The sequence below is a fragment of the Eptesicus fuscus genome, chromosome 11 (assembly GCF_027574615.1).
Source record: "Eptesicus fuscus isolate TK198812 chromosome 11, DD_ASM_mEF_20220401, whole genome shotgun sequence".
Lineage (NCBI taxonomy): Eukaryota > Metazoa > Chordata > Mammalia > Chiroptera > Vespertilionidae > Eptesicus > Eptesicus fuscus.
In genome coordinates this window covers 47,739,310-47,765,454 of record NC_072483.1, presented here as the reverse complement: position 1 = coordinate 47,765,454, position 26,145 = coordinate 47,739,310, and the positions used below count along the sequence as shown (strand labels likewise).

Sequence of the window (26,145 nt, the reverse complement as noted above, 5' to 3'; positions counted from 1 at the left end):
CTTCCTGGTGAGATGGAAGTTGGAGATTTAGGTTGTCTAAACTCCAGAGGTAGCCCTAGCCGATTTGGCTCAGCAGATAGAGCATTGGCCTGTGGATTGAAGGGTCCCAGGTTCAATTACCATTTCGGTCAAGGGCATGTATCTTGGTTGCAGGCTCATGTGGGAGACAACCAATTGATGTGTCTCTCTCATATCGATGTTTCTCTCTGTGTGTCTCTCCCCCTCACTTCCACTCTAGGAATCAATGGAAAAATATCCTCAGGTGAGGGTTAAATAAATAAATAAATAAATCTTTAGAAACTCTTTTAAAAAAAATAAAGTTTTAAACTCCAGAGGTAGGAAGAGAATTTGAAGTGTGTGTGTGTGTTTGTGTGTGTGTGTGTGTGTGTGTGTGTGTGTGTGTGTGTGACTTTTTGGTCTAACCAATAGAAGGGGTTGTGGGTTAAATTCTGTGCCTTAAAAAGATATGTTCCAGTGTTAACTCCTGGTGAGTGACTATTTGGAAATAGGTTCTTTGCAAATGTAATCAAGTTAAGATGAGGTCATAATGGATTACGATGGGCTCTAGACCGAAGATTGGTGTCCTTATAAGAAGAAATTAAAAAAAACATATTTTATTGATTTTTAGAGAGGAAGGGAGAGAGAGAGAGAGATAGAAACATCAATGATGAGAGAGAATCATTGATTGGCTACCTCCTCCATGCCACCTACTGGGGATCGAGCCTGCAACCCAGGCATGTGCCCTTGGCCAGAACTGACCCTGGGACCCTTCAGTCCGCAGGCTGACGCTCTATCCATTGAGCCAAACCAGCTAGGGCAAGAAGGAATTTTGACACATACACAGGGAGAATGCCATATGAAGGTGAAGGCAAAGACTGGAGTGATGCATCTACATGCCAAGGAATACCCACAAGCACCAGAAGTTGGAAGAGGCAAGGATGGATCCTTCTCAAGATGCTTCAGAGAGAGAGCATGGCCCTGCAGACACCTTGATTTCAAACTTCTAGCCTCCAGAACGGACAGAGAATAAGTTTCTACTGTGTTAGTCACCCAGTGTGAGGTAATTTGTTATGGCAGCCTTAGGACATTAATATAAAAAGGAAGAGAAATGGGCCCAATTCTCCCCAATCTCAGGGACAAGCAAGAGCAGGATTTATCAGAATGAAATAGCCATGAAAATGGGTCCTTCTGCTCTCTGTAGGTTGTGAATAGCTTAAAACCAAGAATGAAAACTTTATACTGAAGTTGACAGAGTACTGGACACTGTATACCTTTTTAAATCTACTTTTACACCAATCAATGATGATGGGCTTTTGCCAGGGTTGGGGCCTTCCATTAACTGTCACTGCCTAAGGTGGCTGTGCGGTCACTGAGCACTTTGCTGCCTTCCCTCACGAGGTTTGTGTCTCTCCTTCCACATGAGTGTGACATCCTCACAACTGGAGAGGGTGCGGTGTAGGGCAAGCTTGCTGCTGCACGTCCACCTGGCTCCCATCCTTACCTGTGCGGACCCCGTACTTCAGGGTGTCTCTGCAGTCAACCAGAATCTGCTCCAGGGACTCAGGTTGGTCAGAGAGCTCCAAGTTGAAGCCCTCCATGCCTTCCAGCAGCTGGTGTGGGTGATGGAAGTCCAGCACCTTGGTGGAGCGATCAAATGTCTTACGGACATAGTTGAGGAGTATGTCCACCACCTCCAGTAGGAATTGCACAGTTTGCTCCTCCCCATTCTTAGCTGGAAGCAGATCTGGGGAGGGGAGGGGGAAGCCAATGAGTGGTTATCACTGACTCATATCTGCCTTTCCTAGGCCCAGAAATTCCTAACATCAGCCATGATAGCTCTTACAGGCCCAATTTCACTCCAGGATATGTAAACACATTGAGAATCTGATGTATCATCTTCCCAGAAAATCGCACATAAGCATATACACAGAAGTTCTGCTCACACTTTCTGGGGGTCCACAGACTTTCTGATAGTTAGGCTGCTCATAAGTGAAATGGAGAGCTTTGAGCAGCCTGCCACTGCAGTTTGAGAAGCTGTGAGCACCCTGCCATTTGCAGGCTGAACGGACATACGTCAGGTTTGTGATGGAGGGGGCTTCTGTCTTGCCCCCCTGGTACCAGGCGTGTCCCTATACATCTGATTCAGACATTGGGCTTTTGATTTAGTGTCATGATGTGCTTGATCTGTTGATGGCGGAGGCTCAGGCCTCTGTGGGTAAAGGCTCAGGTCTCCCCTGAAGAGTGTGGTCCTTTGTGATGTCCTTAGACAGAAAACTAGAACTAGAAGATGGAACTCAGGAAGGTGAGAGGTGTGATGCTCTGTGTCTATTCCCTGGATTATCCCTGAGGTTTAATAGTCTCGTTTCTGTTCTGGTCTGGCCTCTCCTGGTTGTGGGGAGTTAATGGATGGGGCGGTGGTGGGTTTACCTTGGAGTTGTTTGGGAGAGAGAGACTGGGAAAGCACCTCCTGAGACCAGTGATGTGGGCGCAACAGTAAATAATGAAAGGTCTCCAAAAGGAAAATGAATTTTGGGACAGCACTTTGGCATGAGGTCCAGACACACAGCTTCCCACAGGGTGATTTGGTTCTTACTGTTGTTGCCAACCTTGGAGGATAAATGCTATTAACCCTTTGCACTCGCTTGCTTTTTTTCTCGATTCCTTTATTCTAATGCTAACCGTGTCGAGTCACACTTGACATCCGAGTGCAAAAGGTTAAGGGAATTACCAGATTTCCTTATATGTGACAGTTCTTTGGATTCTACATTCTAGGAATCCATATCAATCCTTGGAAGTGTCAGAGTGGACTGTTTTATTGACTATCCTCATCCAGCTCCCAAAGCAATAAAGACTGGGCACTAAGGAAAGGGATTCAAATGTTGAAAAAGTAATGACATTTTTGGTAAAAGAAGGAAAATTTTAGGAAAAAGTCAAGAAACGCAATAGAACCTACTGGATAGCTCTAAGTCTGGGGAAATGGGGGTAAGGGAGGGGTGGAGAGGGACTACCTCGAGCAAACAGGTTGGAGAAATCGGTCTCCGTGCGCCTGAAGTGGCCATCCCTGTCGCTGTTCTCGCAGGAAATCAGGTTCTTGGAGGCCTGCCTGTCCTTGAAGGCGCTCACAAGCCGGCTCTTCTCTTCCAGGCTGTTGGTCCTTTGCAAGAAGCCTGTAGCGCAAGAAGCTGGGTCAGAGATGGTGCACTGAACTGCAGCCTCAGAGGGTCAGCTGCTGAGCCGGGCTGACTGTGCAAGCAGGGTTCTCACTTCTCCAGAGAAGCTGTCTGCATTTCCTACAGAAGGGCTCTGGCACTGCTTGCCTTCAGGCGGGGAAGGGGCAGTGCCAAGTGTCATCAGTGGCACAGACCCAGTCATGCAAGAGAGAAAAACAGTGAGCAAAGCCCATTCTCCTCTCCGAACTTGACAGCGAACTCAGAATTAAGTCAATTGGACAGCTTCCACTCCAGTAACCAGCCCCAGGATGGGGTTTTAAGGGAAGGACGCAATCCGAGAGGATACTGCCGGCCCAGGGTCTATGGGCTGTGCAGCCGAGGGAGGGGGTGAGGACCAGCAGTGGGCATTAGGGAAGATGCTTTCCTCAGCCACCAGGTACAGCTCACAGGTTGAATGTAAGTGTAATTGCTCTGAAGATAAAAGAGACAGACCCCCTACCCTCCAGGAGCTTACCATTGGGCAGATGGCAGCCAATGTTGTAATAAAGCTAGAGAGGCATCCAGGAACTCCACGGAGACAGACTCTGAGCCCAGGGTGGGATCCAAAGCGCCTCACCTCTGCCCCTCAGCGGGAATGGATCTCTCCCAGAGAAGCAGGCTGAGCCAAAAGGGCTGGAGACTCTCCACACATCCCCTCTGGGCTCGGGCCTGCAGGCCCCCTCCTCCCCTCAGCATCCCCTCCAATTTAGCCTCAGGCTTAGTCCTTGGCCTGAAATGCACCATACTGAAAAGAGGAAGAGAGTTCTAAGCTTCCTGGCGACCCCAAAGCTGTCTTTGTAGATATCCAGATCCTTGGGGAGTCACTTACATCACAAGGGAGGCTTGGAGCAAAGTCCCAGGAGGTTCAGGAAGAGGCAAGTTAATCTGAGGAATTCCACTTTACTTCCCCAGGACTGCAATTCAGTGGTGTTGGGTGGAGGAAGGAGGGATGCAGGGGGAAGGCTGGCTGATTAGAGTCCTCCCACACACAGGAGTAGGGTCTATTTTCGGAGGGAAGAACAGGAAGGCAGAGGCACCAGGCCCTTCATTGTTCCCAGCATCTTGTAAACTTACCGAGAAAGCCCGAAAGGACACCAGAAGAGGAGAAACACACCACTGCAGGGACTTTCAACCGGTGTGCCACAGAATCTTTAAAACATGCCATACCTGGAGAGTTAGTCAGGGGCATTGACCTATTTTCCCTTAGATTGTCAAATAAAAAATGACAACAATAGCCATCCAGTGTGAATGAATCAAAATTATAACTTTTTTTTTGCAGATCAGCAAAAAATATATTTTCTGGTGTGCCACAGAATTTCAGTAATTAGCTTATGTGTGCTATGAGATGACAAAGGTTGAAAAATCACTGTATAACAGAGCTCTATACTTGGATATAAAGGTGGGGATCTTATCCTTTCCCTCACCTCTTCTCCTACATTCTGAATTCCTCCTCCAAACCCCCAAAGTTCAGAACCAGGAGCCAGCACTCATTTGCCAGAGAGATGCAGGGTCGCCTGGCTCCTGAATTCAGCGACTGCTGCCCTGCCCCCAGAACAGGGAGCTGTGGGATTTGCCAGGCTGAAAAGACCAAATCCCTGTGGCAGAATGGAGGTGAGGCCCTGCCCGCTGAAACCCTACTCTTAGGTCCTTAACCTCTGGTTGGCTCTGACCCACTCCCGGAAAAACCCTTCAGTCTCTGTACCTGAAACTCTTAGAAACCCCTTTTCTCTGGGCAGCTGCAGTACCGACCTCCACGTGGGCTTTGAATATTATCTCTAAATCTCAAAGGTGTCCTGATGGGGTTGAGAGGTGACAACTGTGACACAACTTCAAACCTGCATCCCATTCCTGAACCACACTCCCTGGAGTGCACTAGGAATTCATATTTCCTATAAGTCCTGTAAGTGGTCTTCTGACTAGCACACTTATACTGCATTATAATTTGTGGCAAAAACCATTAATCTGATGATAGAAACACTTAATGTATACTGTTATTAGGATAACAATTTCTTGGAAGGTATTTTTTTCTAAAATACTGGGAGCCTCGCTGGGCTCTGAGAGGCTCTGGAAGGAGCCGTGAGCTTCTGCAAGGATGACCAGGTGGTGGGTCACACTGAGGTCAGTGTGTTGACAACTTCCCTGCCTAGCAAGGAGTCCCGGAGACGGATGCAGACTGTATTCCTTCTTGCTCTACACCCGGCTGTGAGAACCTAGTGTAAAGTAACCCAGCTCAGCATTAAGAGGCAAAGAGGCAAAACAGAGGGAAAGACAAAGCCGTAGGTGGCTTTGGTCAGGCTGTAGCACTCTGGCCAGCTTCAAGCTGAGGACGCCAGGTGAGCCCTGTCACGACTCCACCTTTGGGCTCTGGGGAGATCCTGTGGCTGGTTCCTCATGCTGACACCAAACTCAAGGGTCTAGGTGGCCCAGTGAGTGGGGGAAGTGTGGGAACTAGGGGGTACCGGACACGAGCCAGTTGTTTCCAAGTGGGGCTGCGAGTGCACAGGGCATAAAAGCACACGGCCACGCTGGCCACTGCGGCCTGAAGCCCATCAGCTCTGTTCGCCTCCCCAGCTGGAGCATGGAACTGCATTTCACTAGAGGAAGAGACTCTTGTTCTGATTTCTACGGGCTAAAAGTACCCTGCCAGATCCCCCCCACCCCCACTCACAACTTTCATTTTATTTCAAGAGGAGCCAAAAATACAGAATATTGGAAGTCTCTGTGTGTTTAAAAGTTGGCAACGAACACAAAATTAAACATACACACACAGAGACACACACACTGCATAGGCTAAATAAGAGCACAGAGGCTCTAACTGGCAGCCCGGCCGGGGCCTCTGCAAAGGTAAGCGATGGAGGCACAAAGACACGGGCTCAGCAGAGCCCAGAGTCAGAACTTCAGGGCTTGGGGCTCGCTGCATCTCCTCTTTCCGTCATGTCACCATGCCTGTAGCCATCCCAGTCTCTACCTCTTGACAAGACCTGAATTTCTCCTGATTACTCCCCCAGGGGATTCTGCCTCCAGAGCTAAGGGTACCTTTGGTGAGACCCAGGTCTTCCTTGCAGCCTCATTCCAGGGGGGTTCCCGGGAAGCGGGGTAGAGAGTGGGTGGGGGTGGAAACTTGGCAAGGCACTGAAGAAGTTGGGGGAGAGGGGGGCGGCAGGGCAATGAATTAGGAGGTGGGAAGAGGACCATTAGTCCCTCTGCTATTTTAAGGTGAAAGATCAAACCAACCCCAAATGGTGACAGGTTAAGAAGGCAACCTGAGGCCACAGAAAATCTGGAATGAAGGGAGTGGAGGTGTCTATGTGGGGGGAGGGGAAGGGGCTTGTGGATTCAGGTCAGAACTCAAGACTGCACTCTGCCTCCACTAGATGAAAATGGAAAGCCCGAGTTGGCCCAAAGCCTGGAAAAGAAATCCTCCTGGTGTTTTCTTTCCTTTCAGAACCAAACCTCATGCGAAGCCTCCTAACCGGTGGCCCCCAAAGCATGCGTTTTAGCAGAAGGCAATTTTCCCTTAACGACTACCAGCCCTGTCCGCCTCAGGTGTGGTTCAGCTTTCCTGAAATTGCTGTTGGGGGCGGGGTGTGTGTGTGTGTGTGTGTGTGTGTGTGTGTGTGTGTGTGTTTAGAAATAGGAGCTAAGGATGGTGGCCCCCCCAAATGCCCAAGAGCTCTCCCTCAGGGGAAGTTGATGCAAACTCGGGGGCCCCTATTCCTGGACCCAGAGAAGCTCCTTTACCCAAAGGGCCGTTTAGACCTTTCCTTGCAGACTCGAAGGGCCGGGAGGCGGGGACTGGGGTGGGTAAGGCTGCCCTCCAGGCCGGCCGGACCGCGGGGAAAGCGGCCCTTTCCCCAAGCCTCTCCCACCCACCCTGCCCTCCGTTCTGCTTGCCCGACTGCTGACAATGACGGCGGCTGGAGCCCAGCGCCTCGCCGAGGGGACACGGCGCGGAACGGGCCATTAAGCCGGGAAGGCGGCGGGGGGAGGGGAGGGCTATTTATAGAACAAAGCCCGCCGCCGCCGGCTGCCCGCCCGGGACCGGCCCCCCGCCCCGCCCCACCGGCCCAGCGTGCCGGGGAGAGGGCCAGACCCCGGGGCTGGGCTTTCCCTGGAAAATGGCCAGGTCTGGGGTGGAGCCACCCTTCCTCACCGTACGTGCCGCTCCCGGGGTCCAGCGGGCAGAGCCCCGGAAACGCAGGGCGGGCGCCGGGGGAAGGGAGGGTGGTTGGAGGAGCTGCTGTCAATAACCCGCCGTCGCCGCCCGGGGCCTGGGGCGCAGCGGGGCTCGGGAGACCCGGCCCGGCGAGCAGCCGCTCGCCCACCGGCGGGCGGGCCGGGAGGCCGCCGCTATCTCCCGCGAGCAGCCGCTGATGGATGGCCCTCTAATAAGCCCCTCGTCCGTCTTCCCGCGCCTCCCCGCCCCCTGCCCGGGGAAGCCCGTGTTTTCTGGCCCGATAAGGCTAACGATTTTTAGACGGTGAATGGTAGCGAGGAAAGCAAATCCCCATTGTTCAGCGGGAGCCACTCGGCTGTGTCCCTTCGAACAATCTCCCTTTTTCCTTTAAAAAAAAAAACAAAAAAAAAAACCTACATCCCTTGGGCGTTTTCATTTCAGACCTTCACGTCTCCAGAGAGCTGTTCTTTCTCCTTTTCCAGTTCCCAGATCTATTTTCCCTTCTCCCTGGCCAACTGCACCCGACTCCCCCTTCCCCTCTCGCGGCCCCCCCGCCCTCGCCTGCGCCTTTCCCTTCCCTCCTCCACGTCAAGGGCGAGCTCGGCAAACCCTCAGGTCTGCGCCGCCCGCACCCCCTCCTCCCCCAGGCAGGGCACCGGGGGCTGCAGGCCCATCCTTTCTCCCGCCCTCCGAGGCCCCAAAGGACGACATCTGGATGTGATGGCATCTCGGGGCAAACATCTCCAGCCGGAGAGGCCACCTTCCATGCACGATGGGCAGAGGGGGAGGGGGAGTGTCTGCCGCCCGGGTGAGGCCCGCGCGGTTCACCTTTCCTGCTCGACCTTCTAGACGCGCGGGCGGAGCGCTGGGGCCGGGCCGGCCTGGGCGCCGGGCGGCCGCGCGGGGGCGCTGTGCTCACGCGCTCGCACCTAGACACGCGGAGGGTAGCCCGCGGTCACGGGCGTCGGGAAAGGTCCCTCCAGGCCAGGTCAGGGGAAGGCGGAGGAGAGTCACGGCCTGTCGGGCCGCGTCCCCGCGCGCCTCAGGGCTTGTAAGTACCAGACCCAGCAGCCGGGAGCCCCTTCCAAGCGCACCCCTCTCACGAACCCGCGGAAGCCGCCTTGCCCGGCCCCCCGCGGGCCTCTTCACTTACCGCAGATCTTGAGCCCCAGTTTTTTGGTGCATCCGTGGGCCACGCCACACCAGGTGTCATACGCTGGAAAGCAAGAGAGGGGCGGTCAGTGAGGCTTGGGCCGCGGGAGGCCGGGTGCAGAGCAAAGGCTTTTCTGGGGAAGGTGGGGCAGGGCTTTGCCGGTGCTCCTCATGCAAAGCTCGTTCCAGAAAGGACCGAGGAGCCGGGTGTGCGGGCGGACGGGCTCACCCGGGTCCTGCTCCCACGTTCAGGTTCAGAACTGTGGCTCCGGCCTCCAAGCGACCCTCGCGGGGAGGGGCGGAGGCGGGTGGGAGCAGGGCAGGCTGATCCCAAGAGCCAAGGGCCAGCCCCGCAGCTCCAATTGCCCGGTGCCCACCCGCCCGGCCCCGGCTCCCGGTCTCCGCCCCAAAGACGCGAAAGGCGACCACAGCGGCCCCGGAAAGGGAACACGGAGCATCTGGGACCAACACATCTCGTAATTTCTTGGCGGGTCTCCAGCCGAGTGGCAGCTTAAAATAAACTGGCATGAAATGGGGTCGCGAACGAGTTCAGGAATTAATTGGGTGAAAAATAGTATTTGACTAAGATGATCGGACTCGCTTGACTGCCCTTCTGTCTGACGGGGGAGCCGGGAAGACAATAGTGCGCATCCGGTCCTCATCCCCGGCCCCCTCGTCCCAACCTGCCCCTCATTAACCCTTCCCTCGGCATCTGGGGTCTGCAGATAGCGACGGGAATCTGGCATCTGTCCTCCGGGTCACAGCGGCGGACCCACGAGGCGCCGTATTATCAGACTCCTCAGGGCCAGTCCTGCTCTCGGGTTTCCACTTCCAGCCAGCAGCACCGGGGTGCCTACGAAGCCCCCCCCGGGAATTCCCTTCGGATCCTTCAGAGCAAGACTCCCCCAACCACTCCCACCCCGCCCCGCTCTGGCCGGTGCCTGCAGCCCCGCGCGCGAGTGTAGACCGCCACCAGGACAGTGACATCCACTGAACCGAGGCGCAGCGGCGCCCCAGCCAGGGGAAGACACAGCCCCACGTCCGTGAGACGGCCTGTCACAGGCGGAGTTCCGGCAACAGACACGACCTCGGTGCCCAAGTCAAACCCTGATAATACCTGGCAGGTAAAAAGCCCACCGAGTGCTCTCACTTTAAACACCGCCGCAGCTAATTTTCACAGCAGCCCTGTGAGACAAGAGGGGTGTCCACCTAAGCCCCATTTTACAAGTCAAGGCACTGAGGCTCAGAGGGGCTGAGCGTTTACCAAGGTCAGGCAGCTGGGGCGCTGGAGTTCAGACCTGCTCCTCTGTCTTTCAGAACTGGGAATAACAGTGAGGGAAAGGGGGAAGGGAGACAGAGGACATGAGAGAGCCTCTTTGATGCAGCAAGTGGCGGAAAGCAAGGAGGAGGGGTGGCTGGAGCGAGAGGCAAGAGTCCTGGGGTGCAGATTCAGCAAGCTCCTCTCAGGAGCTCTTGCGGGGGGGGGGGGGTGGGGGGGCTGAGCAGCCAGCCAGCTGGGCGGGCGAGGACGTGTCTGCAAGGAGGTGGAGCATGTAGAGAGCCCAGCGTGCAGTCTGGGATGCCCACCCCACGGCTGGGTTGTTGGGGGCCCTCAACGGTGTGCTCCAGACAGGTGCATGCACTGCCCTGGCGGAGTCTTCTGTTTTCCCTCTCCCTCGGCGGATGACAGTTGCGTCAGAGCTTCTACTGGGGTTCGGACCCAGGGCTGGGCACAGGCAACTCAACTGTTGGCTGCAGCCGGGAAGGGAAGTAGGAGGTTATCCTCGGAGGTGGGGGTGCAAGACTCAAGGGTGGAAGAACACAAGGGCCCCCCAGCAGACGAGGGGCGGGAGCAGGAGATGTGGAGAGGGCTGGAAAAGAAATCCATCAAGGCCAGAGCAGCAGACAAAGGCCCGTGGCCTCGCTTTCCTCTCGGCCTGCTCCGGCCAGATCCGCCGCCAGTGCCAGACTCACGTGCCACCAGGGCTGGCGGCCCTCCCGAGCCCCTCTTTGTTGTGCGGGTAATTGTAGCTTGCCTGGGGGGGGGGGAGAGGGAGCTGCAAAGGGAGCTAGAACGCAGCCTAAAAGACAAGGACTCCAGCCCTGGAGCCAGTGGCAACACTAAGGGGATGGAGAGGGGGCTTTACCCCATAACACCCCCCATCTTCATTGGTGGAAACCACCAACGTTTCCTTAAGCTTAGAGAACGTGTCATACAAGCGCAGCAATAAGCCCTCTTAAGGACCCTGCCATCCCTAGGGCTCTCTTTTATAGACATTCTGGGGCTGTTACTATCTGGAGCTGATGGATTTGGGGATGACACATTTCAATCCACACTGGAAAAAGAAAAACAATTCTCTCATCCCCGTGCCTCTACAGAAAACTGGGATATCAATCTGAATTAAAGGCATTCTGGAATGGATTGAAGAACTGAACTAGGAGTGGGGAAGCATAAATTACCACCACCACCACCACCACCCCCCCCCGCCGCCCGCGCCTCTGCCCTTGAACTGGTGCCCCCTTTCTTCCTCTCTCTTCAGGACAGCCAGTTGCAGACAGGTCTCCTGCCCGGGAGAAAAGAGCGGTGCTCTCTCCTCCCGCCCTGGCAAACCTTCCGGCCTTCTGGTTCGACAGCTCTCAGGATGCTGCCCGATCCTTTTATTATCCCCCCCCCCCCTCTCTGAGATGTAATTAATTGTCTAAAATGTTCAGGCTCAACCTCAAACCATTTTATGCACCTTTCTTGCCTTTGACTTCTCCCCTCACTTGTCAATAGCTAGAGGCAAATTTGGAGCAATTAGGGATCCCCAGTTTTCTAAAAGCTGCAATTAACGTCGACGTTTCCGCTGATTGTAGACTTGGAGCACGGCGCACGGGGAAGGGAGGAGGGGTCAGATCTCGGCTTAACGAAAACCGGAGACTGAAAACTCTATTCCAGCTGAGACTCTCGACTCCTCACACCGCCCCCCACACTGACCCCCGACGTCCCACCAAGCAAAGAAACCACACACAACACAACACAACACAACACAACACGACACAACACACACAACACAACACAAACAACACTCTCGCGGCCCATCCCTCTCTCGCAGCGAAGCCCTCAACAATCGCTGCCACTCGGACACTGCGAGGTCCCCCTTCTCCAGCGCCTCCAAATCGCCTAGCAGCCCCGTCGGTTGGTGACCTCTGGCCGGCCAGGACCGGATCAGGGCCCCATTTCTTCCCAGCCTCCTTCATCGCTCTCCCCCTTCCTTTCCGCCAGCAGAGCCTCCTCACGTCCCAGCACCTCACCTTCCCTGCACTGATTTGATAGGAACCGGGGGGCAGGACCTACTTGTGGGACGCAGGTTGGTAGTATTGGGGTCCGCTCCGGCGTTGGAGGAGGTAGCCGATGAAGAAGGGGTCGAAGACGCCATCGCCTCGGTCGTCCCGGGGCCTCTGCTGCCCGGGTCCTCGGCCCGTCAGGCGCAGGAATAGGCTGTAAAGAGAAGCGACAGCGGTGCGGGGAGGGCTTGCGGGGTCCGGCGCGCAGGAGGCGGCTGAGCGACCCGGGGCGCGGACTTCAGTCCTCGCCGAGGGGAGAGAAGCGGGGGGAAGGGCTGCTAGTCGGCTGGGTCCGGGTGTGTAGGGGGTGAGGGGGAACCGGCGCGGGAACTCCGACTCCCGGGCCGGCAACGTAGCTCCGGGCGGCCCTCCAGTCCGGAGAAGCGGCGGGGCGCCCCGGAGCGCAGTGCTGAGCCCAGAGGAGCCCGAGGCCAGTGCGGGGCCCGGGCTAGAGGGCGCGGCAGGCTCGGGGCGCGATTTCCCAGCCCAGCCGCGACAAGCCCCATTGGGTTCTCAGCTGCCGGAGGGCGGGGGGGCGGGAGTGGGTGTGGGGGGAGCGGCGCACGGGGCGGGCACGTCTGGTTCCCTGTCTGATTCCCGTTGTTGTGTCTGGCTAATTCCCTGGAAAGAAGGAGGCGAGCTGCTCTGGGAAACCGATGGCTTTGGTGAGACCAGGTGAGGAAAAGAGGGTCCGGACCTTTAGGTTCCTCCTCGGACTTGGCCGGGGGAAGCGCTACAGTCGCCCTGGACTCCAAACAGCCAGCAAGCGGCGGGTCGCAAGCTCGCTGCTCTCCCTCCGGTCCCACCCCGCTTTGAGCCATCTCGAAGCCTAGGATGAGGCTTGGCCCAGGATTCGATGTTTCCCCTCCACCCGACCCTCTGAGGTCCCCGGATTCCTTGCCGCTCAGAAAGGGCGAGGGAGGCAAGAGAGGGGAACGTCACTCGGGAAACGAATTTGCGCCCAGCGCGCGGGAGGCGGCAGCCAGGGATGGGTACGCGGCACCCTTGCTCCGCGCCCCGCGCTGGCGCGATGGCGTCCCGAAGACTCGGGGGCAGAGAGAGTGAATCTGGGCAGGTCTCAGAGCCCGCGGGGTAAAGCCCGCCGGCCACCACCTCCTCCCCCTTCCTCCTAGGACCTCCTACCTAACTCCGCGCTCGCACCCGCACGAACACGCAGGCACGCGGGTAGACCGCGGCTCCGGGAGGAGTAACAGGTTATCGCTTCGAGTCGCGCCTCCGGCTGCTGCCGCCCCGGAGCCCTCAGGTGAGACGGGCACTCGCAGCCGGGACGCGCAGGGGGAAAAATCACTCGCCCTCCGCTTGTGTGCGAGCCTCAGCCTCTGTGCATCCGCGGGGCGTGAATCGCGCTGGTGGGGACAGGCTGAGGGCGAGCGCGGGGGGGTCTCCGCGACGCACCGGCGGAGAGCCACGACCGGGCGCGGGGCACGCACTCGGCTGCTGAGGGCAGATGGCGGGCGCCCGCGATGGACCGAGAAACCGCGGGCGAACGCCGCTGAGGAGCCTCGGCTGGCTGGGCACTGCAAGTCCGGCGGCCGCGCGCTTACCCACCTTGGCTCGGCGACAGCAAGCCGAGCGCGGCCGCTGCTCCTCCGCGCGGCGCCCAGCGATCCGCGCGGCTCGGCTGGCTCTGCCACGGGCTTAATCGGCCCGGCGTCCCCTCCAGCTGCCGCCTCGCTCCCACGAGCACCGTCCCGCACACTAGCGCCCGGAGGAGAAGAGAGCGACGGGGAGAGGCGGCCGCAAAGCTTGGGGGAGGCGGGGGCGGAGTGGGGAGGCGGGACCCGCGAGGCGGGGGAATCACGCGGCCGCTGCTCGCGGGGGCAGCTCGTCGGCAGAGCGGCGGGGCTCCTCTGCAGGTGCGTGACTGCCTCCGGAGCTTTACACGGCGATTATAAACCCAGGTCACGGTTTTGCGCCCGGAAAAAAAAATGACCCTATGAGTAATCCAGTATGTACTCAACACGCTATTTTTTTTTAAAAAAAAATAGTGTCGGGTGAGACGAGGGGAAAAGAGAATTCCTGTGAAGAATTCTGCTTGGCTGGGCACGTCTTCCTCCCTTTCCTCCCCCACTCCCATATGCTTGAGAAGACAAGAGCAGCGGCTTTGCCTCAGTTTCTTTTCCAGCGGTTCCCCAGACCTACCGGTGTCCTCGCTGGCCCTCCACTCGGCCAGCATCGTTGTAAAAGCAAAGGAGACAGAGATGGGGGAAACGCTCAGACCCTTGAAGGAACCTCCATCTCCCTTTCGTTTGTTTTCTGATCCAGCTCAAGGTCTCCCCAAAGTACCTCACTCGAGCACAGCTACCCAGTGCCACGGCAGAGAAAGGGTCCCCGTTTCCCACCCACTTGGGGCTCCCACCTACTGTAAAGGAATCAGAGGCTTTGGCTGGAAATAGGTGATAAAGATGGGTTCAAGGGTCCTAGTGTGTGCAAACCAGAAACACAAGTAGGCAATCCCCAGAGTGTTCCCAAGAAGAAAGGTAGGCTGAGGGCTCATATAGTAAAAGTTCTTAAGAAAATTCAGTCCTACATTCTTCCTCTTTGGATTGGTCCGAGATGGTAATCCTCTTGATGACAGGGTGATTAAAAAGTTGGAATTCCCAGGTTAGTTGAAATAAGAATAGAATTGTTTCCTCATGCCTCAACCTACTTGATTTTAGTAATTCAGAAGCTTGACTATAGTGACTTCATTTCTTTATTCTGTTCCTCACTGGCTTTGATACTATTGGTGATGGGGAAAGAAGTAATTCTGATTGATCACATCTGAAGGTTAATAATATGTAGAAGCGTCACTCTACTCACGCGGGGAACCGAGCACAGAGTGGTTATGGTGTGTGTGTGTGTGTGTGTGTGTGTGTGTAAGTAAAAGCCCTTGCTTTTTAGGTCCTCCTTTTGCAATATTTAAGCATATTTAATGAATTGCCCCGTTCAGCAAGCCCCTTACCACAAAAAGGCGTTCACGGAAAAACTTCCACCAGAGGGCGCCAGGCGCCCAGAAACCGAAAGGCTCTGTGTTAGCCGGGTCTTTCCGGCTGCGCCAGAGCCCACACCTGGAGGGGCTGGCTGCGCTCTCCTGTGCCTTCGAGCCATCCCTCAGCTACCCTCGTCGCTAAATAAATGCTCTCCTCCTTCCTCCACTTCAGCTTCTTTTTATTTAGGGCAAAACAGAGTTATCTTTGCGTGTGTCCAGATGACACCGGGTAACCTTTACTCGTTTTCACAGTAATTTTTTTTTCCCTGTTGCTGCGCAGCAGGCAAAGGTTATTTATGGACACCGCTGCGGCCTTGCTGGTCCCCCCACTCACTTCCCCCCGCCCCAGGCTGCCCCTCCTCTCTTAATGGCTTGTCACTTTTCACCACCACACAGTGAAAATGCAGAAAATCTTACAAATCACCGTAAATTTCATAAGGGAGATGGAAGATTCGCTCTGAGGCAATACAGTCCGATCAGCAAGAAAGATCTCGCTGTGAGGTTTAAAATAACCGCGTTGCCCTTGATACTAAAGAAAATACTGTTGCCCTCTCTCGACCTTACAATAAAAGCTTGGGCACTTTTTAAAGGCACAAAAGCATCCCGAACAGCGGGCCAGGGTAACCACAGCTCCAGGGCAGAGCTTGGGGCTGGGAAGGGTGGGCGTGCCCACTCCGCGCAGGAAACGTTCCTGGGAACCACGCACCGTGCAGCTTCTCTGTCACGCTTGAAATGCGCAGTGCACTGTCGGGTGAGGCTGGGAGTCCCACCCATGTCCCCTCCTCGAGCCTTTCTAAGAGATGGTTGTACCAATCATGGAGCCCGGTGCAGTGCTATTGTGCACGGCGCACGCGGGGCCAGGAGACAGGAGGGAAGAGACCACAAATCCCAGCGCCCCTGGGGGCAGCAGTCATGGGAAGATGCCCGCTCGCCCCCTGTCCCCTCAACCTTCTCCCATTTCCCGAGATTCTCCTAAAGGAAGATTCGTTTACCTTCACCTGTGGCATCAGACTGAGAAATTTCCAACCACTCCCTCTTCTGACCCCGCTGTCCAAACCACTCACCCCCAACGTTTTAGCCAAGAAAATTATCTCGCTGAAAAAGAAATCTACAAGAGTAGGTATCACAAATTAAAGCTGAGTCGGTCCAGTTGCGAGGACAGTCCCCCCTTTCTCCTTTGGAGAGGGGAGCGAGAAGGGGTCGTCCTTAATTTAAAAATGTTTAATTATTAGAATTAAACGAGTATTTATCCCTTACTATGTGCCAGACATTGTTCTCATAGAGCTTACACTGTCCCAGCGACTTCTGTTATCCCTGCTCTCAAGGAGTTGACATTCCAGTTAGGCGGGGAGAGTAACAAACTTGGGAACTTTGATTTATTTTCCAATTATCTGTCATCTCAACCCAGAATCTTGAGCTCAGCGGAGCTGACAAGAAACTCAAGGTCCGGAACCCCACAGTCCTAGCACGTCGAGCTGGGAGGCAGGGCCCAGCCCTTTCAGCACCAAGGACAGCGCCCGCCGTGCGGCGCCTCCAGCCTCCTTAGTCTCCAGCGCTGGGCCCACCCGCCGGCTCGCCCCCGCCCGCCTCCCCTCCGGCGGGAACTGCTGCTTCCCCTCGTCGGCCGAGGTGGTGGCAGTGGTGGAGTTTTTCGCCCCCTCCTCCCCTCTCCAAAAGAAATCGTACGGAGGGTGGTTGTGGTCGTCTTTTGGCTCTTTGGAATCTATATTTTTGTTGTTTTTCACTCCTCTTTTTGTCTTTTATTACTACCGAGGGAAGATGCTTTGGAAAATGGGGATGGAAAAATGATATCCTCTCAAGGGACTCGAACCGGAGGGGAGGGGCAGCCCAGAAGGGAGTGGTATCCGCCCAGCTGTTTCGTTTCCATTCATTAGATCTAAGGTTTAGCGCTTTGAAGAAATGGGAACCGAAGCCCAGAGGCAGAAGGGGTGGGCGAGCGCGATCCCTCCGGACTCTCTCCGGGTGTGCTAGCCTGCAGCCCCGGCTGCGCCCTGTCCGCGAGCACAACCTTCCTTTAGGTCACCGTGGCCTTAACTTGGGAACAGGACCACCCGCCCACAATGCCCTTTCCCCGGGAGGTTTAAAGGTATTCCATCCGGATTTGGAGCCGAGCCTTTCAGCAAAGGAAAAAAGGAGTGGGTGGGAAGAGAGTGAGACGGAGAAGGGGCGCCCACACGGGCTGCGGGGGAAATTTTTATGCGTAAGATACGTCCACGTCAAGGTGAGTAATAAACAAGAAACGTCACTCTTGGTATGTGTGTTGTTTTTTTGACGTATTTAGCATTTTTAGCCTCCGGAAAAGGTAATTTAGAGCCACGGTGTTGGTTCATTTCAGTGGACTCTTTAAAGATCTGTTTTAAGTATCTAATTTATGATGCACACACACACACACACACACACACACACACACACACACACAGAGAGAGAGAGAGAGAGAGAGAGAGAGAGAGAGAGAGAGAGAGAGAGAGAGAAAATGGCAGTGCTCACGCTTTAGAGGGTTCCCTCATGAGACCAGGGCTGTGGGAAGCGTTAACTTGACACTCACCTTTTCTTAGGTCGGAGCTGAGGTCTTCAATGTATTTGTGTACTTTAAAGATAATTTCCCAAATCATTCTGGACTTTGGAGACCATAGCTAAATTGACACCCTTATCCCAAAGAGCCACACTACACTCACTCCTCAGAGACAGGGAAGGGTTAAAAGGGTGGCGAGGGAGGCAGAATTCCAGCCAGATGGCTGGAAAGGACTCCGGGAATTACAACTTTTCTCCTAGAGAGCTGAATTGCTCAGATAACAGTCAAATGGTCCCGTCCTCCCTGATATCCAGAAAATAAAAATATTCTAATATTAAAGAAACTAATCAAGGAGGTCAGAGTGATTTGTATTAGGGCAAATCTTGTATAAATCTTGTTATTCCAAAAATAAAAACAGAGGGACCACCAGGTGGCGATAGATTACAATTTCTGAGAAGAAACAACAGGCCCCACTAGGGGGCAGTTCAAGAAAAACTGCTGGCCCATTCACACTCATCCCCTGCCATATTTCACAAAGGAGGGCGGTTTGTTTTGTTTTGTTTTAAATGCTGAGAGATGCTGCCGGAAGTGGCCTGAAACATCCAAAGTCTCTGTCCCTTTGGTGAAAGAGAAGAGGATGCAGAGTATCCATTTCCCACAGAGCTGCTCCTCAAATATAGGCTCAAGGAGGGAACCTTTTGACATCTGGCAAGGTGTTTCACTGCAAAATTGGAGACCAAGGAAATAACAGATCTGGATTGCAATTCCTACAGAGAGCTTTTAGGATGTATCTATCTTTTCAATTCTTTGTTCAACAAAAACTAAAGCAAATTCAGTTCTCCCCCAAAGAGTGGGATGCAAGAGAGATGATTTCCCACGAGATGCTTTCAGCAAAATAGTATGAAGTGGGATACTATGTATAGTAATATTTTATCAATTTCTTTCCGTATAAAAGCTCTTGAACTATTTAAGATAACAGGTATTTAGCCCTTGTTTCAGACTTAGATATATGGAACTGTTATTTGTCAAAGTTCTGGGAGGTTCTGATTTAGTTTTGGAGAATCTGATAAATTTCTATTTCAGATAGGGTTCATGCCCTCATTCTGGCCAGTTACTCAGGGGAGCTTTTAGGACTTCTCAGACTACAAAATGGGAGGTGGGCTGAAAACCCTTCTTTGGTTCCAGTGCCCCATACACTGCTCGGTGAGGCCTCCCAACTTGGCTACAAAACCATTTGACCTTGGAAAATCATTTAATCTCTCTGGACTCCCAAAATGGGAGGGATAGAGTATTAGATGAGACCAGACAAGGCTTCCTTTATTTGAAATAATTTAGTATTTTGTGATTCTTCTTATTGGGGAATCTTATGCTATGAATGCTAAGGACTCCTTTTAAGGACTTCTTTTCCTCCTTATTACAGAAGGAAAAGCAAAATCTTTAAAGTCAGCCAGCCAAGTTCAAATCTTGATTCTATTTATCAGCTATTACTTATGCTTTAAATTTTCTCATCTGTAAAATGGGGGCTAATATCAGCTTTGTGGGCTATTTTATTTGATGCCCATAAAACTCAGCAAGTACCACTGTGCCTGGTTTATGGTATTCAATAAATGTTAATTCTTGCTCCTATTTCTCCCCCTCAGTTCAACAATGATTTTGATCCATTTAAATTTCTCCTTGGCTATATAAGCTAAGCCTAACAAGTGTTTTATTTTGTTGCTCATTTGCTTCAGCAGAGCTTGATCATCCCCTGACACGGACTTGAGACACTCTTCTCTAGTGAGTTAGAGGGTTTTTTAACCCACAGAGAAGTTTTGATTCCCATAGAAAACTTTCTGATAGGATATTCACACTCACCTGAGAAGAGGTGAAAGGGAGCCAGTTTTGTAACAAAGTCCTCATTCTGCCCCAGTGACACTTGCTGTCTCTTGAACATTTGACGCACGCTCCCACTGCAGGCACTTGGCAATCACTGTTCCTTTGCTTGGGAAAAAAGCTCTTCCCTGAAGGACTTGTTTCTCCTTATTCTGGTCTTCACTCAAATGTTCAAATGTTATTTTCTCAGTGAGACCTTGCTTTATCCTTCTATTTAAAATTGCAAATTTCCCTCTCCCACAGTACGTTCTATCCCTTCCGTTTTCTGTTTTTTTTTTTCGTATACCACTTGACATATTGTATATTTTACTTATTTATTGCTTCTCTCTTCCCACTAAAATGTAAACTCCATGAGGGCAGGGTTTGTTTGTTTTTCTTTTAAGACCAGTGTATTCCCAGCATAGAATGGCTCCTGGAACACTATAACCACCCAGTGCATATTTAGCTGACTTCTTTTGTGCAGCTGAATAGACAATGTTTTCCTCACCTCTTCAGCTGGCCATCTGGAAGGCACTAGCAAATGTAGAATGAGTGGGAGCGGTCGTTTTACATCAGTTTCTTTTTTACATCTGGATTCAGATAAGTTGAGAAGAAAAGGTAGAGAAGGAAAAAATAAGTCCTCAAAAGTCGGAGCCACCTAGGAGACCTCAATTAATAGTTGGTTAACTGTCATGAGTTTCTTTTGCCCTTTTTAAATACTTTAGCTTCTTCTTTTGTATAAAACAAGGCTTTTGGTGTTTCATGTCCTCAAGTCCCTAAGTGTATCCTCATCTCTAATAAAATTATTTTTGTTGTTAATCCTCACTTGAGAATGTTTTTTTCCAATGAATTTTAGAGAGAGTGGAAGGGAGAAGGGAAGGAGGGTGAGAGAGAGAGATATTGATGCAAGAGACACACATAGATTGGTTGCCTCCCACACGTGCCCCAACTGGGGCTGGGGATCGAACCTGCAGCCCAGGTACATACCCTTGACCCAGGGATCGAACCCACAACCCTTCATTGTACAAGCTGACACTTCCAACCACTGATCAGCAACACCAGCTAGGGCTCTAATAAAATTATTCTAAATGTCTTTCCATAAAAAGCTTTATTTGAAAATGATCATTGTGTAATGATGATAAATTCCAGTTCCCTGGACAGTGTGTTAGGAAGAAAATCTTTTCACCATCATACCAAGTACCAAATTCAATTTCTTCCTGTTGGTATCAGAATTCAACCAAAGGTGAGGCAGAATACTTAAATCAGCAGACAACATCATCAGGCTAACGCTACCTTCTCTTAGCTTGCAACCCACCAATGAAAGAAAATAAGAGGGAAAATATTAAAAATCATATGTACTAAATGGAATTAAAAGAATACTTTAAGAAACTTGTCTCAAACTAAAACTTGTTAAAGTGAGATCTTTTACAACCTGTTAAAGCAATGGTTTGAATACTCACGTAACTGGCTAATCCCTTTTAGATTAAGTAGAAGAGAGAGTCAGAGTGTTGAGAATACAGCTGAACTGTTCCATAATATTGCTGCCTCGGCATCTATTTTGTGTGGCTGAGCAACCTACAGGGGCCTTGAACTGACTAGCCTCTCAGTCAAGTGCCTGGCCTACATAGCAGCCCAAGCATTAGATAAGAGAACCACAAGTAAGCTTCTGATATGACTTTCCAGTGCCCCTGGTGATAAAGTCTCTCCTGCTTCCCAACTATTTCCCTTGTGCACCCCTTTGAATAATACCCTCAAGGGGTTTACAAAACTTGGATCCTTTTGGTTTGAATGGACCAATCTGGCCTTAGTCTGGGAAGCCCAAAAGCATTCCTCTTGTAGATCCTAAAAAAGACATGTACCCCAGGTCTTGCTCCTCACTCACTGCCTGCAACTTGATCTCCCCAGTCGTAAGGTGTACCTCCTCTAGGACCTGTGAGTAATAAACTTTCCTATTTCACTTTCCCTTGGGATCTTTGCTCAACACCTCAGGGTTCTACTTAACAAAAACCACAAGATAGGGGAGAGAGAACTAGAGAGACTGCAGGCTGAGAATGTCCCAGGCAGACATTGCTATTTTTGAAGACGGAGGAATGGGGCCATGAGCTAAGAAACACAGGCAGGCCCTGGAAGCTGGAAAAGGCAAGGCAACCGAGTGTCTCCTAGAGACTCCAGAAAGGATGAGGCCTTGCTGACACTTTGATTTTGGCCGAGTGAGGCCCATTTAATTTCTAACCTCCAGAACTATCTACACTAATAAAAGAGAAAAATGCTAATTGACCGTACCTTTGCTGCACCCACAGCCAATCAGAGTGAGTATGCAAATTAACCCAACAAAGATGGTGGTTAATTTGCATATGCGGAGGAAGGGAGGAGTGAATACTGAAGACAGCATAGAAGGAAGAGGGAGGGAAAGTGGAAAGCAAGGCAGCTGCTGGAGGGAAAGCGCTGGTGGCACGTGTGGGGCGGGGCGGGGTGCGCAGCAGCGGTGCATGCCATTGAGGAGGCGGCAGCGGCAGGCATGGCGGGTAAGGTGGGCGGGGCGGGGCACACAGGGGTGCCGGCATGCACGGCCACGGAGGCGGTGGCCGAGGGCGTGGTGGGTGGGACGGGTGGGGCACGTCCCACGCCCTGCCCGTCCCACCCCGCCCACCGCAGCAGGAGAGGTGGGGGGGCAGGAGAGGTGGCGGTGGCGGGAGGGAAGCCCGCTGGAAGTCTTGCAGGAATATTCCTGCAACAGGTCCCTAGTCCTACCTAATAAAAGAGTAATATGCAAATTGACCGTACATTCGCTACACCCACCAGCCATGCCCACCAGCCAATCAGAGTGAGTATGCAAATAAATCCAACCAAGATGGCTACAGCCACAGAGCAAGGTTTCCCAGGCAACGGAGGAAGCCAAGCTTTCCACCTGCCCTTGCCGGCCTAAGCCTCCACTCAAGCTACAAAGTTTCAATTACAGAAGGTAAACAAATCCAAACAGAAATGACAGCCGCCACAGAGCTGGAGAGAGCAGGCCAGGGTTGCCCCCAGCAATGAAGGAAGCCAAGCTTTCCACCTGCCCTGGCCAGTCTAGGCCTCCACTCCAGGCTACAAAGTTTCAATTATAGAAGGTGAATTAACCCCAACAGAAATGGCTGCCGGCCACGGAGCGAGCAGGAGGCTTGGCTCTGCTCCAGGCTACAAAGTTTCAATTGTAGATGGTAAATAAATTTCAGATACCAGGGCCTCTGCTTGGGTCGCCAGGGGGCGTGGCTGGCCTGCAAACCATCACAGGCCCCTTGCTCAGGCCACCCCATGCCCCAAGGGAACCCCTATCCTGATCCAGGACATCCTTCAGGGCAAACCAGCTGGCCCCCACCCCTGCACCAGGCCTCTATCCTATCTAATAAAAGAGTAATATGCAGATTGACTATCACTCCAACACACAATATGGCTGCCCCCATGTGGTCAAAGATCCTGCCCCCATGTGGACACAAGATGGCCACCACAAGATGGCCATCAGGGGAGGGCAGTTGGGAGGGACCAGGCCTGCAGGGGAGGTTAGTTAGGGGTGACCAGGCTGGCAGAGGAGGAAAGTTGGGGGAAACAGGCTGGCAGGGGAGCAGTTAGGCATCAATCAGGCTGGCAGCGGAGTGGTTAGGGGGTGATCAGGCTGGCAGGCAGAAGCGGTTAGGGCCAATCAGGAAGGCAGGCAGGCAAGCAGTTGGGAGCTAGCAGTCCTGGATTGTGAGAGGGATCCCAGATTGGAGAAAGTGCAGACTGGGCTGAGGGACAACCCCCCTCTGTGCATGAATTTCATGCACCGGGCCTCTAGTAAGATAATAAATTTGTGTTGTTTTAAGCCACTAAGTTTGTTGTAACTTGTTACAGCTGTGATAGCAAACTATTATATTTACCATGCTCAACTTCTGTAAGTTAACTGCCGAAATCTCCAGCAAATCTTTGTTTTCTTTTTTTTGTTTAGGGGATAGCACCACCATATACATAGTTATCCAAGTGGGAGACATCCTTGACCTCTACCACTCCCCCACATGTAGTTCATCACCAATTCCTTTCAGTTCCTTCTACCTCTAAAATAACTCCCCCATTCCATTGCATCTCTCTGCAACTGACTCTTTCTAGGCTACAATTTTGAGCTGTTAGAATGACTATGTACCAGTGGTGTTCTGTAATCTAAGTCTATTCTCCACACTTTCAGATATATCATATAATGTATGTTTGTATATATCTACGTACACACACACACACACATTAAACTGAGATCCTTAGGAAGAACTACATTTCACATCAAGATCTAGGACATACACACATACTCAAACCAAAAGTTTCACAAAAACGTAATTTCCATACTCTTTTGTAATGTGCTATTTCCTATTCTATATATTTTAATTTTAAAACACCCCAGCTACTTGTGACTCTCTATAAATTTTTCATAACTGACCAATGGATCATGACCTGTATTTCAAGAAAACATTTTTCTACCTGGCTACTAGAATGTTCTTTCTAAAATATAATCATTATTTTTCTTTAAATTCTCCAATGGCTCCCCAGTACTCTAAGGATAAAGACTTATATGATCCTCCATTATCCAGCTCTTTTATCACTGTAGCTTCATCTGTTTCTACGCTAACTGGTTCGTTTTCATTTTGCAATCCCACCTTACCTACTTACTTTCTGGACTCAGAATGTATCTAGTGTTAGAACACTTCCCCACATTGCCTTGTAGCGAATGCCTGCTCATTCTAACTTCTCAGCTTAGACTTCATTCCCCTCTGGATGCTTTCCCTGGATGCTGGGCCTGGGTTAGGTGCCCCTCCTCTGTGCACACTGGACTTCCTCAATGCAATGTTTATCACCCTGTATTTCAACTATGACGTGCTATTTAAGTACTATTTATGGGTTTTGTCCCCCATAGTATACCTAACAGGCCTTCAGTACATACTTATTAATAAATGAAACAACTTAGTGGGTTTCCTATGTTGTTGGATATTTGGGTATTTGTTTTATTTTTATTTTAATCCTCACCTGAGGACTGATCTGAGAGAGAGAGAGGAACTGGGGGGAGGGGAGGGAAGAAACATCATTGTGAGAGAGAAACATTGATTGGCTACCTCCCGTATGCACCCCAGCTGGGGATTAAACTGCAACCTAGGTATGTGCCCTAACCTGGAATGGAACCCACGTTTTATTTTTAGTTTTATTTTTTCTTTGTATACAGGACGATGTTCCAATTAAGTGAGCATTGGTATCTAGTTCTTTCACACCATGGTAACGTGTTATACAATTTTAAAGAAGGCACAAGTCTGGAACATTAAACAGTTTTTAGACTTTAGCTAATGTGAAGGTTTCTAGAACTTAGTGATGTGTGAAGTAGCATGGGATGCTGTGTTCAAGGTTCTCTAGATCTCTCATACTGAAACATAACCTAGCATCTCCAAGTCTTAATTTCCTCATCTGAATTCCAATATCCGTTAACATTTACTCTTGGATATCTCCCAGCATCCCCAATTCAATTCATGTCACTTACAGGGATAATAATAGCATGCTCTTAGAACTATTGTGAGAAGCCAGTGAGTTAAATAATAAAATAATACTTTGCAGATTATTTTTTATCTACTATTACTACATACCTATGTCAAGTTTTGCCAACACCCTAAGTTACATTAGTTAAGGAGAGCAAGAAGAATGAAGAATAGAAAGAGAGGGATATGATAATCCTATATGAGCAAACCTCATGATATTTTGACTGTCCAGATAGTTGTTTTCTTAGAACTTCGGCGTTCCTTTAAAAGAAAACTAAAATCTCATTAATGTAACTAATTTAATCTGCATTATCAGTTGTAGAGTATTATATGAACTTCTTGGTGGGGGGAGGGGACCTCTATACTCAGGTAAGCATCATCAGATTGACGCATGGTGGTTTTGCTATACTGGGGAGGAATAACAACCCCCCACCCCAAATAAGAAGAGCCATTTGTGAGGTCTGCGTCAGCCAGCCCTCCAGTGCTATCTGACTTCTTTGTAACTAGAGGATTATACATATCTGTCTTCATTTATCTCAGTCACTCCTATAAAATGGTGCAGAATTTCTTCCTCTAAATGTTAGCAGGCTACAAAATGCCCAAAGAATAAACTATGCTGCAAACATTTTGGATATAACATCTGATATAAAAATAAAAATTCAAAATACCCACCCACAAATCAGACTGGCACACTGAAAACAAATTACTTAGGAATATATTTCTTATTTTTACCTTAGTTACCTTACAACCTATTTTGAAGATGGCAGAAATTTATTGAGGAATACAGAATCAGCAAAATAATGTAGATTAATACATCAAAGGTGTAATATAGTTGTGTAAATGTTTCATGAAAGAATATAAACATTTCATTAATTTTTACTACATTCATTCACTTTGTGTATACATCCTATTATTTGCCAGGCACTTGTGCAGTTGCTAGGAATACAATGGTGAAAAAGACAAAGTCGTACTTCAGGAGGTTATGTTTCCTGACTGGAAGGGAGAAGATAAAAAGGGCAAGTAATTAAATAAGAATGTCAGGTACTGATATATGTTATAAAGAACATAAAGCAAATGATATAAAAGTACCTAAAGAGGTGGTCACGGAGGGACTAAGAGTATGATTCTGGAGCTATAATGTCCATGTACAAATCCAGGCTCTACCATTCAATAGGTATATGATGCCAGGGCAAGCTACCCATCCTCTCTGTGCCTCAGTTTTCTCATCTGCTGAATGGGAATAACAATAGTACTTACCTCATGGGTTTGTTGCATTAAGTAATGTGTGTAGAACAGTACCTGGCACATAGTGCTATGTGTTTTCAAATACAAATTGTTTTCCTCTCTGAGTAACTCACATTGAATCAAGACCTTAATATTAG

At 51.1% G+C, this 26,145-nt stretch overlaps 1 protein-coding gene across 2 annotated transcripts in view; it reads right to left on the bottom strand.

The window, feature by feature from the left end:
* The window catches only part of GAD1 (glutamate decarboxylase 1), a 41,997-nt gene extending 30,019 nt beyond the window's left edge, over positions 1-11,978 (bottom strand). Inside the window, exons 1-4 of one of the 2 annotated variants that reach the window (XM_028141003.2) lie at positions 11,876-11,978; positions 8,540-8,602; positions 3,009-3,167; positions 1,502-1,744 (exon numbers count right to left, since the gene is read on the bottom strand). In XM_028141003.2, coding sequence (XP_027996804.2) covers positions 1,502-1,744; positions 3,009-3,167; positions 8,540-8,602; positions 11,876-11,957 — 547 coding nt within the window. In that variant the 5' untranslated portion in view covers positions 11,958-11,978. The remainder of the gene's footprint in view (positions 1-1,501; positions 1,745-3,008; positions 3,168-8,539; positions 8,603-11,875) is intronic. The other variant, XM_054723113.1, reaches the window with a different exon arrangement.
* Between the last annotated feature and the right edge of the window lie 14,167 nt (positions 11,979-26,145).